Raw genomic sequence first — 15,780 nt, 5'->3', positions numbered from 1 at the left:
ACTGACTTTAAGAACTTTCTGGCTTAAAGTTAGCATTAGGCAAACACGTCCAAAAGCTGAAAAAGAGCTTTAAGTTGGTTTTGACCAACTTAAAGCCAATCCAAACGGGCTCTAGCTTTAATATTCATAACAAGATTTTTAGATGAAATACTTAGCAGTTTATGAATGTTCTGTAATCTCTCAGTTTGTTGAAGAGTGACTATGGTAATACTCGTTTGGTAATTGAAACAAATAATAAGTTAGTTCATCAAGCTCTTGAAGGAACATTTTTATAATTCTTATTTTGTTGCGTTTCTCTAGTCAGAAAATCAGCGAATCAAGCTGATGATGCTTTAGCTAGGGCAGTTGTTACTACGTCTGGTTTTGATGAAATGGGGATCTGTCCCACCATCTTTATTTCTTATGTATGTACTCACTTCTGATTTGAGTAATAATTGAGAAAACACAGTTTAATTTAATGTACTAATTAATCTTCTAACTTACTTTTCGATCATCACACCATCCTATTAAGGATTATGTGAGCTTAAGATGCATCATATCACGCCTAATCAATTCATCCAAATACTTTCTAGACCTTCCTCTGCCCATCTCAAGCCTACTAGATGAACCTCTCACGTCTACTAATAGCGGCATATTCACAACTCCTAGTATATATCTGAACCATCTCAACCCACCAGTATATGTTCATTCCTAATAGCAAAATTATATGTACTACCATAGTAAATTTATAATAAAATTTCTTTTTACTGTTACAGTTTGTATAGTTTTAATTTTTTTTTAAATTCCTCTAGCGAAATGTACACACTGAACGTGCATTTAGCCACAGGCCGCAGCTTCTTGCTTGAATTGATAACACTTGGACTACTATTGAAAATTTCGATTTGAGAAGTCCATTTTCGAGATTTACAGCATTCAACTATGGATTCGATGCTTCCAGTTGCGATTCTATCGGCGATCATCGGAATTGTGATTGCTTTTCTAGTTTTCGGGAACTATTTCCAAAAGAGGAAATCGGAGGTTGAATCTGTCGCCAAGCCGGAGACAATTCAAACCAATCAGAAGACTTCAAAGCCTCAGCAGTCTCACAAGAACACTTCGAAGAAATCGCAAGCTAAATCTCATTCTCACACCGCCGATCATAAGGTAAAAATGACCGCTTACATTTACTACTATTATTTTTATTTCTAATTTTAAAATTTCTCTCTTTTTTTTTTCCTGGCTCTAGGGTTTGTAGACTTTTTTGGCTATTGAGTTATTTAAATCTCTTAATTTTGTGTTGGAAATGAGCAACTCTGCTGTGCGGCTTTCAGATTCAATATGTATTCAATCAATTAAGGACGCTTCAATCTCAATTTTGTGGAATTGGCTATGTGAATTCTTTAAATACGTTTTTGTATCAATTTATGGCGCACTTTTTTTTATTCCTTTTTTGTTATAATTTGTTATTTAAACACTATCATCGTGCTGCAACACTCTTCTTTTCTCCTAGTTTTGGACAGGATATGACCCCAGGCATGCAGAGATGGAGTGTGTAAACTGAAGAAAACTATTTTCTATAAGTTTCTGGTTTCCGAAAAGTTGGAAGTTGTGGATGGGTAGAAATTTACGCTAGCTGCTCTTTTCCCCCCTCCTTTTAAAAATAATGATACAACCCATGAAGTGTAACCTTATGATTAGTGTGAAACTTATCAAACTTCTTCTGAGTAGTTTTGCTTTTTTTCCTTTTTATTTCTTTCTGATAAGGTAACAAACTTATTATCAAATTACTTCCCGAGCACTAAGATAGGACTGGACTTGTACATCAGTCAAAGAGTACAAAGATTTTGTATCTCGTAAGGATCTGATAAAGTCTTAACTCGAACTTCTTGTAGTTGAATGTTTTATTGCTGGATACAAGCAAAGATCAATGGTTTTACGGCATTTTCTGGGAACAACGTGAAAAGCTTAGCTTATCAAAGCATAGTTAGAGATTGGCAAGTTCCTTAAAACTGGTATTAGAGATAACGTGGGGTTTCGAAGATTGGGAGGTCTAATTGGGTCAATGAGATCGTTAATTTGGAGTCCTTTGAGTTAAGCTGGTCTTGTCCTATGACGGCTGACTGTCAAGTTAGTATCATACACATGGTAGGCAATAAAAGTGAAGTCATTTGTATTGGAGTGATTTCACTGGCCACTGATGTGTCTAGTCAGCGGAAGTATGATTAGTACAGGGGTGGTCTGAAATCTAGACTAGTCCTTGGTTTCTACCTCTATTATAGAGTTTACTCAGATATTTGCTCGAGTAGTTGAGACTCACCTCAACAAGATCTCTCTGTAGTATTCAGTGATCAAGTCCCAAAATCTCAAAATCATCCTTAGTTCCTATTTGTTATCTGTTACTTTACTATGACTGATAGCCTCATAATGACCTACACCTACTGAATTTGCTTCAATTTTCGTTGTTTGAAGACGCAACAAGAAAATCCTCATTTACTCTTGTTTCCCGAATTAAACTTTGAACGTTCTAACTAAATCCACATAGGTGAACAATAAGGCAATATAAAGGCAAAAGATGGTAGAAAATTGAAAAGAAAGAACAAAAAAGTAGTTAGAAGCTCAGAAAGGGAAAAAGTCGATGCCTGAATATGTCAGAAGCCCAAAATAGGCTGAACAGAACAGAACCAAAAAGAGGAAAAACCGAACCAAAGATCGCTTTTCCTATATTCACCCCCCCCCCCCCCTCCAAAAAAAAAAGAATTGAAATAGCTCAAGACGGACGACCAAAATAAGCCGAATCCAGTCCCTTAGCTATACATTGTTAAAAAGGGGCTGATAAGGGAAAAAAAGATGATAATATGCTGTCTGTTCAATAAGTAACTAAAAGCCAAATCTTTAGTCCTTGTGGAGCTCTAAATTTCCTGCAGTAGGAAGCTTGATGTGATGTGTCAACCAAAAAGTCAAAGCTGTCATGGAATTCTCTTCTCGGATATGTTTCGCCTTCCTGCAAAGAAACCATCGCACCTTATACTGGGTAGAATCAATAGAAATGGAGACCCCAAGCGGTGTATGGGCAATTTGAGTAGTTTCCTTGAATAGCTTCAGTCTGCTACATCCTGTTTCTTCCTTCAACAACTTCACTTTGCTGTGATAGCTCACTTTTTTCAACACTACATATAAATAACTCTCCGTCGTTTCTCATCCCCAATATGTTTCAACGGACTAGCCAAGTTGCTTTCATCAGTTGTGTTTCTGGATTTCATTGCAAATATAACCTTGAGCTGTGTATTCAATGACGAGGCAACTGAAAAGTGACTTTTGGTACTGGCTATTTCTGCAGGATGCAAACAAAAAGCATCACCCACTGGACTTGAATACTCTAAAAGGTCATGGGGATATTGTCACAGGAGTTTGCTTCTTACCCAATGCACAGTCTTTGGCAACTGGTAATTTTTGGTTTTACGTATTTGTATTGTTTGAGCTCTAAGCATTCTGAAATAGTGAGGGGATGCAAGAACCTTTATGAACATTGTCTCACTTATATTTTTTGTCTATAAGAGAGAATACCTGTATGTATAGATAACTAGGTAACTTCAAAATATGATTTGGCTGAGCCACTCATTCACATTTAAGATACTTTGATGGCCTTGGTGTGTTACTAATGAAGGACACTTTTTACTTAACAAAATATATTTGTTATCCTTAAACTTATAATTAAAGAGAACATGCTTTAAATTATAGTCATAGTTACATTCTGCACATCTTCTATCACTTCAAAGGATCTATGGTTCTAGAAATAGTTGTTTACATTCCATTTACATATTTTGGTAGGAGGATGGGGGGGATAGATGTCAATCTTCCATACTAATGTTTTCCTCTTGCAGCTTGTGCTGACGGTGTTGTTAGGATCTTCAAGTTGGATGATGCTTCAAGCAAAAGTTTTAAGTATGACTCTTACTGTTTTATTATTATTAAGACAGTAATCTAATTTTTATCAAGCTTTGAGCAAAAGTTTTATTTTTACTATTATTATTATTGTTAGGTGAATTTAATTGCAAATTTCTAACTCTAATCTATGGTGTATCTTATTCAGGTTTCTGAGAATTAATTTGCCAGCTGGAGGTCATCCAACTGCAGTTGCAGTTGCTGATGAAGCTTCCTCGGTTGCAGTGGCATGCCATGTTCTTTTTGGTTCTTCCCTGTACATGTATGGTGAAGAGAAACCTAAAGCAGATGCTGATTCCAAACAGGTCAAGCTTCCCCTTCCACAAGTCAAATGGGAACAGCATAAAGTTCACGACAAGAGAGCAATCCTAACTCTAGTTGGTACCAAGGCAACTTATGGTAGTGCCGATGGGAGTACAATCATTGTTTCATGTTCTGAAGGTAAGGTTGGATAATTCTTATGAACTTCTTTTCAAGCTTACCCAGAGAACTTTTGTGTTAAAGCTAAATGGATATCCTGATTCTTGATTCTAGAAAAAGCTTCATGGGCTCATATTTGTAGCTGGAGAATGCATGATTATGATTTATGGGAGAGCTATCATGTATCATATTGAATTTTTAATTCTATAATGGAGTTTTAAGTGTATTCAATTTCATACTGTAGCTAGTGCTGATTGGCCTAACTACCATGCTTAGCTTTTATCAATACATTAAATTTTATTGAGGTAGCAAAAGACCAACACTAAGTTTGTGCTGGATTAACAAAAATGTTCTATCCTTTATAGTACTATGTTTTTGAATATTTCAGTTAATTCTATCCGGATGTCTCACTGTTTACAGCAAGGGATTTACACTATTGTGAATTGTCCTAATAAACTAAGGCATGTGAACTTCTAATACTGGTTGATGTAGTCTTTCCTTGGAAGCATCTACAATTCCTTTTAGTTTAAACTACCCTAACTATACATGCTAGAACTGTCGTACAGATTTTCTTAAGCTCCCTTGTAATTTTCCATCCTTCCCAGAAACAATAATATTCTTTTAGGGTTCTTGGCATGACCCTCCTCAAGCCAAATATCTGCAAAAACATTCTGCCTAGTAACTATGCAATGCTAAAATAAGCGGTCAGTTTCTTCATTATCAAACCCACACAAATATTACTTGCTGCAAATGTGAAAGCCCCCTCTCTCTCTCTCTGGAGATCTCGCGGTTTTAAATAGGCATCATGAGACAAAACCCAGCTGAAGAAGCTACTTTACTTGGGCCATATACTTCCAAATCAAGGTTCTTGTCCTTCGAGCAGAAAAAGAGGCATCCTTATTGAGTAACTTATACCATGATTCACAGTGAATTTTCTGTTTGCAGTCCATATGAGCTTGACAGGAGTACCATTAAGTTGTCTTGACTGTCCCAACTCCAGAAGAAGTTAGGCCATGCTTTCAACTTACCACTTGTAGCAATTCCTTCCAAACCCCAGATTCCGTTCATTTTCTTTTAGCCCTCATGCTTAATTCTGACTGCATTTTGGCATTGTAGGAGGTCATTTGGTCTGAGATTGGATAAAAGTTTGTGGACATTATATCTAATATCTTAACATTTTTGTGTACATTAATGCATCAACTATCTCGGAATTGAGCGTGTTGGTAGATAGACAAAGTCACTAATTACTGGAACTATTAGTTACCTACTTCTCTAACATATTGTCCTTAACTACAGTATCATGATTGAAAATGTTACAATACCAAAATCATTTTCAGTCCTGCACCAAAAGTTTTGCCATGCCACAACTTGTTATTTTTTTTTTGACTTATTAAAGAAGATGAATCACATTCTACCATAAAGTTGAGAATCTGTAGCCTTATTAGAGTTTCAGAAGCAAAATTCATATAGCAATGAAAAGTCAATACAATTTATTTCTCTTGCACACGTGCACACACAATTCATTCCAAGTACTGCTGTTTATTCAACTTTAAACCATTTAATAGTACCACTTACTTTACAAGTGAATTGATATATTACATTTGAAATCATTATACGATAAAATGAATATGTAAATGAAAGCATAGAATCAAGTTTCAATGTATCATTCAAAGTTTTGACTGGATCTTAAGATCAAATGGGGATTGTAGAACTGGATGTTTGGTCACTTTTTTTTTTCTGGGTTCTGGGCTCTGGGATCAAACACTTCTGCTGCTTGTTGCCTTATTTGTAGGACAAATCATCATAGCTACTCAGAAATTTGTTTGCAGAAGTTTCGGTTGTACATGTCTTTAACTGCCAGAATTTAAGATAAAGATTGTATGATGCAAAATCTTTTAAAAATGCTATCGCTTTAATAAATATGTCATTGTGAATTTTGTTTATTGATGAAAGCAAATGATCTTGCTTCAAGCAATGCTCATAATTGATGTTTGTTGGAAAAATAAATTCCAATCTGATCTTAAACTTACATTACAATTCTTTTGGAGGAAAGTGAATGCATTTGAACGACATGAAGGTTGGTTGTGATGTTCCAAGAATCTTTTATGGACTCTGGATGGAAGTTTGGGTTTTTATGGATATTAGTGATATGTGACCATAGAGGTGTGACAATCTATTTTGTAATGCCTGAATTCCACTACCTCTTTGTTTCATAGTTCTTTTCTGCTTGCCAATTTTGTTTCTGTGATCTCATATCCACAAACATCTCTACAACCAGATTCTTCCTTTCCTTTCTTTTTTGTGTGGAAGAACTTTTTTTTCCCCATAGAGCAAAATGACAAATGAAATAATCTGCTTCTGTATTTTTTGGTGTTTTAGGTACTGATATTGTGCTTTTTCATGGAAAAAGTGGCAAGATTGTTGGAAACGTCGATACTAATCAACTCAAAAATAACATGGCTACTATATCTCCCAATGGACGTTTTATAGCTGCTGCAGCTTTTACTGCTGATGTCAAGGTGAAATTAGATGTTGCGACCTTTTCAATTGGTTAGACTGAACTGCTTTAAGCTTTTATAAAGAGTCCCAACAAGTGATGTGCTACGTTTTGTGTCAAATTTCAATGTTAATTAAGTAGTAGGAAAATAATGTTGGGAGACTAGTTAGTAATAAGAGATATTGGAAGATGAGAAGAAAAAGGAAATGCTAGTGTCTTTTTTTCTGTTCAAGGAAGCTAATGGTTGTACTAAAATTTTGTGTAAGTAGTTACCTGAGACGTCAAAAATGATACACTTCCGCAGCTACATTCTTTTCAGTTGCCGTCTTGTTGTTTAGTGTCAAGTGTCGGGCAGTCTGGCATGTTAGTCGGACTGTTATGTACAGTCTTGTCAATCTGGTGGTTGGAAGGGCAGTTAGAACAAGGAGCTTGTGGTGGAGCTGTTCAAGAAAATAGAACATGTGGTTATCGCCTGGTTCAAATCATCTCATATGCAGCTGGGCCAAAGTTTGGACAAAGATGTTCAAATGGTGTTTGCCATTGATTCACTCAAGAACATCTTTCAGAACCATGTACACCCACCACCCATCCATGAAGGGAGATCCAAATGTTTCTCCTATGTAATCTGAAGAGAGAGAGAGAGAGAGAGATGAGATCCACACAAAATATTTTCCCTATGTGTTCTGTGTGAATAGCTAAACACTTTCCAATCCTTCCTAAGAAAGGTGGAGATTGCATCGTCTAAGTTTAATCAAATATTATTTTTTCACTCTAGGAGATTGTATGTGTCATTTTGCCAAAGGAGTCGACTAAATTGGGATAAGTTATGAAGGAAAAGTAGGTTATATAAATTTGGGGGGAGGGATTAAATACTCTGGTAAAGCTCTCATATCTTATGGTGTGGTTTGGGTCCTTTTAAGTTTTATGCGATTTACATCACACCATTTTGTCAACTTGAGAACGATTTTTTCATATATTTCTGACACGGTTGTGGATGCCATCAAAGAAGAGTTCTTGAACAATTTCTGTGTTTTTAACAGGTTTGGGAGATTGTGTACTCGAAGGATGGTGCTGTAAAGGAGGTTTCGAGGATTATGGAGCTCAAGGGGCATAAGGTAAATGAAATCACGTTCTTGCACTATAAAAGTCTATTTTCATCTTCTCTTTTTCTATCCTTCTCTAGGGTTCTAGATCAATATGATCCGAGTTCAGGTGTGTCTGATGATGTTTTTAGTGTGAACAAGATATGAGCAGGCTTATTATTGTCCTAATTTGTACTTGGGTGAAATTTTTTAGCTTAATGTTAATATTTTAGGGAAAGGAAAAATTTTAGAAAATTCTTAAGGGAGTTTCAATTTAGAGTATGCTGTTTCAGCAAAGACCTCCGAAGATTCAAATACTTCGTAGTTGATCGTTGATTGGGACCATCTCTTTTAATTTGTGTTCATGATTGATGATTCAGCTGATGAATGAAATCTTGATTTTATTATAGGTGTACAATGCTCTCTCCACAATTGACTCTGTCATTTAGTTTCAATGAACTTTTGCGTTTGACCTTTTTTTTGGATTTTGCTGTTAATTTGTTGCTTTGTTTAATCATTCCTGTATATGTATCAATTTTATATGGGTGCTATACAGAGTGCAGTGACGTGGCTATGCTTTAGCCCGAATTCTGAACAAATAATCACTGCATCAAAGGATGGTACCATCAGAGTGTGGAATATTAATGGTAAATCTTCCCCTCCCTAGCTCTATTAGTTACTAACTTACCATTATTGCCTCGTCTAATTAATTTTCCTTGAGCTCTTACATGCAACATTTTTGTTCAGTGCGCTATCATCTTTCTGAGGACCCTAAGACATTAAAGGTGTTCCCTATTCCCCTTAAGGATGCAAGTGGCACAACTTTACACTATGATCGTTTATGTGTATCACCTGATGGAAAGATATTGGCCACCACTCATGGTTCAATGATGCAATGGCTATGTACGGAGACTGGGTTTGTTTTGGATACAGCTGAAAAAGCACATGATGGTATGCTTTTCAAAAAACTTAATGCCTTTATCAAAAAATGTTCCACCATTTTCATCCTTTTTGTATGTGCAGAACCAGTCTGTAGAAGTTCTTCTGTATTTGAAGCAGCTATGAGCCTATGACTGGATGCTTCTTGGCAACAGTTCGACTTTTTTTCCCTTTCTTAATAGAAATAGATAAGACAAGAAGAACCTGAACAGAATACATTAGCACATTCTTTGAAAACCTTCTCCAAATCCCATCCTGACACGCCTACCCCATCAAAAGGAGGAGGAAGATTCATATAGTGTTTGCTAGAATCTGAGTGAGACATCATCCGTGTTCTTAGCTTTCATTCCATTGAGATTTGTATTGCCTTGATGCCTTTTCTTTTCCTCATGAGGGTTACTTTTTCAGTTTCCTCCTGAGTTGTGAACATTTTGAGCTAGATTTCATCGTTCCTAAGTGCTGTGAGACTCTGTGTGGAACCATTGTACTTACTATTCTTGTTTGAGTCGTGAGTTTTGTCTTAGAACCTCTGCTGCGCTTAGGCGCTTACATAGTTTCTGCCTTGTAGGTGAAATTTTGTATAAAGCAATATGATGTCTTTGGTCAATAGGAGATTAGAAGAGGATGTCTTAGGTCAATAGGAGATGAGATGGGATGTCTTAAGTCGATAAGAGATGAGGATACCGTTGAACTATCGTGGTGCTCCTCTGCTGACACTAGAAGATGGACGAAATCATGAGTGTAGGATGCCAGACTTGCAATTCTTGTGATGGTTAGAGTGAGAACTGAAAGCTACTGGAATGGAGTTGGACGAGAGAGGAGAGAATGGTGATTTTATTTTTCCAAAAGAGTGTAACTTTTACCAATGGTGTAAGTAGCTTTATATTGGCAAGTTACAAGTAATTGATCGGTAACCTGCAAGAGATGATAAGTGAACTTGGGATTGAAAAAAGAATCAAAAGAGGAAAAAAAAAGGGGGGGCAGTATTATATTGGAAATAAAATGAAGGAGAGAAGAAAAATAAACTGAAACAAATAGCAGAATAGGAAAACCATAAAAAATGACCATCTAATAGAAATACCACAAAGGAATTGAACCCTGGGCTCAAGTATCATAATAAATTACTTAACCGGTGTTTTACTACATTTATTGTATGTCCAAACACAATATACTACAAAAGTAAGAATCGTATTAGAAAAAACGAAAATAGAAAGTCTCCGACAAAGGTGCAAGTAATTTGTTCATGTAGTTGTGCACCGCAATGCCTTTTGTCTACTGGGTGGGTGCACAACAATAGTATGAATCTGATTTACAAGAAAACAAAATTTGGGGAAGTAGCAAGGGTTCCTGTGAACCCAGTGTTCAACGTGGCTCTGCCTCTGTGGCTAGTAGTCCAGCCATACCAGTCATGCTATCAACTTGTGTTGATTTGAAAATTTATTTTCTTCCACTTTTTGTGTACAGGTGATATCACTGACATGGCATGGTCGCCTTCTCCGATTCCAATGGGTAAGTCTCTCTCCCATCCCATGTTTTTTCTCTCTCTCATCCCAAGTTAAGTTTTGTATTGTGTGTGATTCTATTTTATTTTATTGTCTACATTAGATCATAAAGCGGATAAGCTTTTTCCTCTTTTTTTAAATCAAACAATAGTTGGTCTCTTTTGGCTGGCATCTTGCTATCGATGTGTGTTCCTCTTAGTTTTAATGTCTTTTCTGAAGTCTTCCATTTTTTCCATATACATTTTAGCAAGTATGGAGATGAGACTCACTTTCTGTCATTAAAGCTCTGATGGAGAAAAGTATGAAAATTGGAGCGAAAAGGAAAAATTGAATAGTAGGACCAAATCCTCGTGGTTTAGGAGGAAGCTATCTATTTACACTTGCTCCTACTGTTGAAAAAATTGCACTCCCTCTGGTTCAATTTGTGTCTTAATTTGTCTGGCCACTGAGTTTAAGAAGCGAAGAAGACTTTCGAATCTTGTGGTCTTAAACTGAAGATATGTATAATATATCAAAATGCCCTTTAATCTTATAGTCTTATAATCTTGTGGTCTTGAACATGTCATGTGAGATGTTGGAACTAAAGAGTTGTCAAATTATGAAAGAGGAATTCCTTTTTAAACAGGCTAAAAAGAAAATTAAGACAAACAAATTGAAATAGAGAGAGTAGTAGCTTAACAACCATCAGGCTTTAAATTCATAGAGTGCGTTTAGCAAAGATTTCCAATCGCAGCAGAAAATTAATAGTGTTTCTTTTGTGCAAAAAGTTTCAACAAACGTTGATTTCTGGAAATGGTCTAACATTATTAAGTTGCTTTTCTTTTCATTGTATCAGGTGACAAGCAAGTTCTGGTGTTGGCCACAGCCAGTGTCGATAAGAAAGTGAAGTTGTGGGCAGCTCCATCCCTGAATGCATCATGAATGAGCAATGGAACCTTTCCCCATAAATGACGAGCTTTTGATGTCTGGCCCTGTTTTTTGAACTAATAGATCATAGGGGGACTGACGATCAGAAGAGTAGAATACAGCCGAAGTTAGAGGATCAAGTGCTTACATCTTTTGAGGGCTTTTGTTATTCAAAGAGAGACTTAACCAGAATGTGGTAAAGCTAGAGAAAAATTTTGATGTTTAATTTGATGTTATATACGTGGGTGGGGTTTTTCTCTGTCGAGCTCCGAGGAATGGTGAGGTGTTGCTGGTCTATTTTAGAGCTTAGAACTGGAAAAGGGAGATTAGCAAGTGACTCCTTGTTCAGGTTTATCTGCAACTTGTAATAAATTAAAAAAAAGAGGAGGTTCTCTATTCCCCTTGCTGTAGAAGGTAGTAACTGATCTGCTTGTTCATGATAGTCCATCAAATTTGCTAGAAAAAGGTCAATTTCCTGTTATTTGTCCATCAAAGTTTCGTTTTGCTTGAGGTAGAAAGTAGAAACTGCTGTGCTCGTTTAGTTTTGTTATCAACTTATTAGGGAAAATGGTGTTCTTTTTTTGGAAAAACAAAAATGGGGGTAGGGGAAGGGGGATTATAAAGTAGAGTCAATCAAGACAAAAAATTTCGGTATTCGTTTTCTGTTTTTGGTAAAAAGTAAAGAGAAAAAAGAATATGAAATTGGATAGAAAGTGGAAACAGGACTGCTTGTTAGAGCATTGGAAGAGGAAAAAGAGATAAAGTAGTGTAGAGTAGAAATGTTGAAGAGGAAAGGTATTAAAAAAATACTTCATCTTAATTTATGTGGGGATGTGTGATACCGAGGAAAAAGATGTTTTGAAACTTATACAAGAATCGCCCACCGTGGGGCTCGAACCCACGACCACAAGGTTAAGAGCCTTGCGCTCTACCAACTGAGCTAGACGGGCGTGTTGACTATTGTTAATTAAAATTATATAAAAAGTTAAACTAATTGGATCAGAAGCTATCATCTTCAATCACATTTGTTCTTTACTCCTCTAATTTTCAACCTTTAACAGAGAGTTTTTTCTTTTCTTTCTTATTTAAGAAAAAAATAAAACAAAATGGTAACGTCTACTCTTATAATAAATATCAAAGTACTTTGCAGATCCTTTAACTATTTTTATTTTTATTTTTATTTTTTAAAAACAAATTTGGACCGTTTTTCAATTTGTGTGCGTAGAGGCTATGTTAATCTTCCGTGTATCGTTCCTACACCTTTTACTTTGTCAAATGTTAAGAATGGTTCAAAATTCGAATAAGTTGTTGGCAATTGGTGCAATGTTAAATACACTTGCTTTGATAAACACATTTTAGAAAATATAATAGCATAGCTCAATTTAGTTGCATATAGAAGATTATTATAAAACTAGTCATAGAACTACAAGTGTTACAATTTAAGGTTTACATTAATTATGAAAAAAAATAAAATACACAAACTATGCAAGCACTCCATATAGATAGTGCTTGATAGAGCAACGTAACAGCACGTACATTCACAGTACTTAATCCAACATTTTACTAAATCAACTTGTCTCGAAATACAAAGAGAAACAGGATTACATATTTAAAAGAAACAACAACAATAACAAAAAGTTTCAAAAAAAGGTGATTGCATTTATTCAGATTTGAAAAGAGGTGTAGATCCATCAACCTTGTCTTCCATTCTCAATTTCTGTCTTCTCTGTCATTATTCACGAGATACAAGTTAGATAATCTTAACATGCTTAATTTCTATTCCACAACAGACCAATTTATAACATTTTATTATAATTGATAAGTTTTCTTTAGAAAACATTTTTCATGTTATATTATATATTCTTAGTTATAGCAACAAAAAAGTACTTAGATAATTATTGATATGATGATTGCCGGGTATATTCATATCAGCAAAGTTGTGTTTAGACGTGTTGGAATAATTCGAAATTTGTAAGTTCTTATTTACTTGAAAGGGTAATCTAGAAATAAACGAATCATTTTTATTTTTATAATGTATCGATATATATATATACTAAAAGATCATATTTATAACATTTTTTAAAAAAAAATTATCTTTTTCGTTTGATAATGAATAAAGTTCAGAATCATTTTTTTAGCGTTATAAACAGGTTTGACTATATTTTTTCTACCTAGGGAAAAATAAAAGGCCAATGAAAGCCTCCTAGAACTTCATACTCTTTTCTCTTGATCTATGTTAGATTACATTTTTCACAAATTCTTTTTTTATTTTTGAAAAAAATAATGTTTTACGAAATATATGAAGGTTTATTTTTATTTTTATTTCCTTCAATTTAGCCGTATTCTGTTAAATAAATAAAAGAAAATGGTATGTTGATACCTTTTCGAAGATTTCCTTCTGGTATCGGTATCCCTGCAATAAACAAAAATATTATAGAAAACGTTATAGCAGAACCAAAATTTAGAGTTTATGAGTTGTCATAAAATTGTCACTCGATCCATAGTCGTCATAATTTTTGGATTCTCAATTAAATATTTATAGATAAAGGTTAATTAACGGTGAACTGACCTTATCGGTTCCATAGATGTAATCACAGTAAGTGAAAACAGAAGCAAAGTTACTGTGACAACTTTCTCCAACAAAGTGATGATAATCATGGTATATTGCTCCACCATAAAATGGTATATATTTTGAAGGACTCCATGGAAACTCATACCTGCATAATTGAAAATGAATCGCGATGTCAATTAAATTCAAACTCATGGCACTATAATTTGAACGAAAAATAAAATAAATTGTCATGTGTACGTTACCCGCTATGAGTCTCAATGGCTTCAATTTGTCTCAAAACAAACCAAAGCCAAAAAGTGAACATGTGACAAGGAACCAAAAGTGGGCCAAGAAAAGAAGCTAAGCCCAATATAATAATTTCAGCCCAGTGGGCATAAGGTGCTGCAAAACCAATTGGGGCCACATATTCATGATGGACTCTGTGGATTTTATCATAACCCCACTTATAGTGATGGAGCATTCTGTGAAGCCAATAATTTGCATAATCTTCAACTAAGAAATACACAAGTAATTGCCAAAATACTTCTGATGCAGATGGCAGGGGCACACTTGTCCTTACACCAACCCACTGCAATACAGTACAAAAATCAATAATGAGAAAGAAAATATATATATATATTATTGTATCTTGGCTTTTACTTCCCTATTTATTTAATCTTTTTGCAAGATGTCAAGAGGCAATAATAATATAAAATATTGAACTGCATTTAAGGTTTATTCAATTTATTTACCATATAGACTTCCGTGAAAAAAAGATTCCACTTCAATTCAAGACATGCATAGGATTCTTTGGTGTCCTTATATTCTTTGGTGTTTTAAAAGGCGAGAAGCCACGCTTTTACGCAGCACGGAATGAGATATAATATCACATGTATTATATAATTTTATAATTTATCACTAAGAAAAATAAGCAAAAGTAAAATTTTATGCAAAGAAATCATCAAATACTATAAAAATAATGTTATAATTATTTATTTTAGATAATTTTTAATACGAAATCTTCATCCATTTCATAATTGATCTCTATATCGTTACACCAATAATAAAAAAATTACTTTAGAAAAAATTACATCCGAGGTACGCCCCAAATTTTAAGTCTTTCATTTTCGCCCAGGAGCATTTTTTTTTAATGCTGTTCTGTGTCTATTTTAACTTGAAATTGGTGGTTTAAGGATATTTTTGTCTATTTTACTCTTATTTTTAGTAGGAAAAGTATTTTTGCACTTCTTGCGGGGGGGGGGGGGGGGGATTGTCTAAGGTCAATATTGGCATTTTATTGTGTAAAATAAAAAAAAAATAAACAGTGCATGGATGGATGATACATACCTCAATGATGGGATAAGAGAGAAGTTGTAGAGGACCAACAGCAAATACAAAAGTGATGAGGACTTTTCTGTAACATTCCATCATTTCAGATAAAGTAAATGTAGTCTTGGGTTGAATCTTGTAAATTTCAAACTTGTTGGACCTCAATAACTCAATCATAACCATTGGTAAAGGGACCAAACTGTAGAAAATTATCAAAAAGATTGTGTTATGGCAATACAGATAGAAATCTGATTTATCTGCTGTGTAATTGAACCATAATGTCTCTCCAAATGTCAAATTTCTCCCTAGAGACATAGAAGCCTCTTCAATACTCTCAAAAGGCAACATTTTTTATATTTTCTTTTGAAAATGTGATTATTTTTTTCAACAATGTTGGATCTCTTATTGTTTGTTTTCTCTCTCTATGTATGTAGAGAGAGAAAGAGAGAGAGAAAAGAAAGAAGAGGAAGACTGTAGTAATGGAGAAAGGAAAGTGCGGACTTGTTTAAAATTATAAGAAGAGAGTGGTGGGGAGAGTAAAAAGGACTATCATTAGGTGTTCTAAAAATGTGGATTGGTTAATTCATTATTGGATGTGAGGTAAGTATTTTAAGGTAGAGATTCTCATCTGAT

At 34.8% G+C, this 15,780-nt stretch overlaps 2 protein-coding genes and 1 non-coding gene across 3 annotated transcripts; 1 reads left to right on the top strand and 2 right to left on the bottom strand.

Moving 5' to 3' along the window:
• The first annotated feature begins 716 nt into the window (after window positions 1–716).
• LOC129886680 (uncharacterized) lies at window positions 717–11,663 on the top strand. Its single transcript, XM_055961468.1, has 10 exons — window positions 717–1,143; window positions 3,317–3,422; window positions 3,861–3,921; window positions 4,070–4,362; window positions 6,721–6,860; window positions 7,879–7,953; window positions 8,477–8,567; window positions 8,668–8,871; window positions 10,324–10,368; window positions 11,197–11,663. Exons 1-10 carry the CDS (start codon window positions 919–921, stop codon window positions 11,280–11,282), a joined length of 1,326 nt encoding a protein of 441 aa, XP_055817443.1. The 5' UTR covers window positions 717–918; the 3' UTR covers window positions 11,283–11,663.
• A 481-nt stretch (window positions 11,664–12,144) lies between these two features.
• On the bottom strand, window positions 12,145–12,217 carry TRNAK-CUU (transfer RNA lysine (anticodon CUU)). Its single transcript has one exon. It is a non-coding gene; the product is annotated as a tRNA-Lys (tRNA).
• A 480-nt stretch (window positions 12,218–12,697) lies between these two features.
• Window positions 12,698–15,707, bottom strand: LOC129886681 (methylsterol monooxygenase 1-1-like). The gene is made up of 5 exons (XM_055961469.1): window positions 15,166–15,707; window positions 14,082–14,407; window positions 13,837–13,984; window positions 13,648–13,680; window positions 12,698–12,993 (listed from the first exon to the last, which is right to left on the bottom strand). The coding sequence occupies exons 1-5, from the start codon at window positions 15,493–15,495 to the stop codon at window positions 12,928–12,930; spliced, it is 903 nt and encodes a 300-aa protein (XP_055817444.1). The 5' UTR covers window positions 15,496–15,707; the 3' UTR covers window positions 12,698–12,927.
• Between the last annotated feature and the right edge of the window lie 73 nt (window positions 15,708–15,780).

Source organism: Solanum dulcamara, chromosome 4, assembly GCF_947179165.1.
Source record: "Solanum dulcamara chromosome 4, daSolDulc1.2, whole genome shotgun sequence".
Lineage (NCBI taxonomy): Eukaryota > Viridiplantae > Streptophyta > Magnoliopsida > Solanales > Solanaceae > Solanum > Solanum dulcamara.
This window is presented reverse-complemented; position numbering and strand designations above follow the sequence as displayed.

Bases quoted from the DNA above. Each gene is read 5' to 3' on its own strand.
- LOC129886680 (XM_055961468.1), top strand. From the start codon at position 919: ATGGATTCGATGCTTCCAGTTGCGATTCTATCGGCGATCATCGGAATT. The intron at 3,922-4,069 runs GTATGACTCTTA...TATCTTATTCAG, and splicing joins GCTTCAAGCAAAAGTTTTAA to GTTTCTGAGAATTAATTTGC. The intron at 4,363-6,720 runs GTAAGGTTGGAT...TTGGTGTTTTAG, and splicing joins CATTGTTTCATGTTCTGAAG to GTACTGATATTGTGCTTTTT.
- LOC129886681 (XM_055961469.1), bottom strand. From the start codon at position 15,495: ATGTTGCCTTTTGAGAGTATTGAAGAGGCTTCTATGTCTCTAGGGAGA. The intron at 13,681-13,836 runs GTCAGTTCACCG...TGTTTATTGCAG, and splicing joins ACATCTATGGAACCGATAAG to GGATACCGATACCAGAAGGA. The intron at 12,994-13,647 runs GTATCAACATAC...GAATAATGACAG, and splicing joins AGAAGGAAATCTTCGAAAAG to AGAAGACAGAAATTGAGAAT.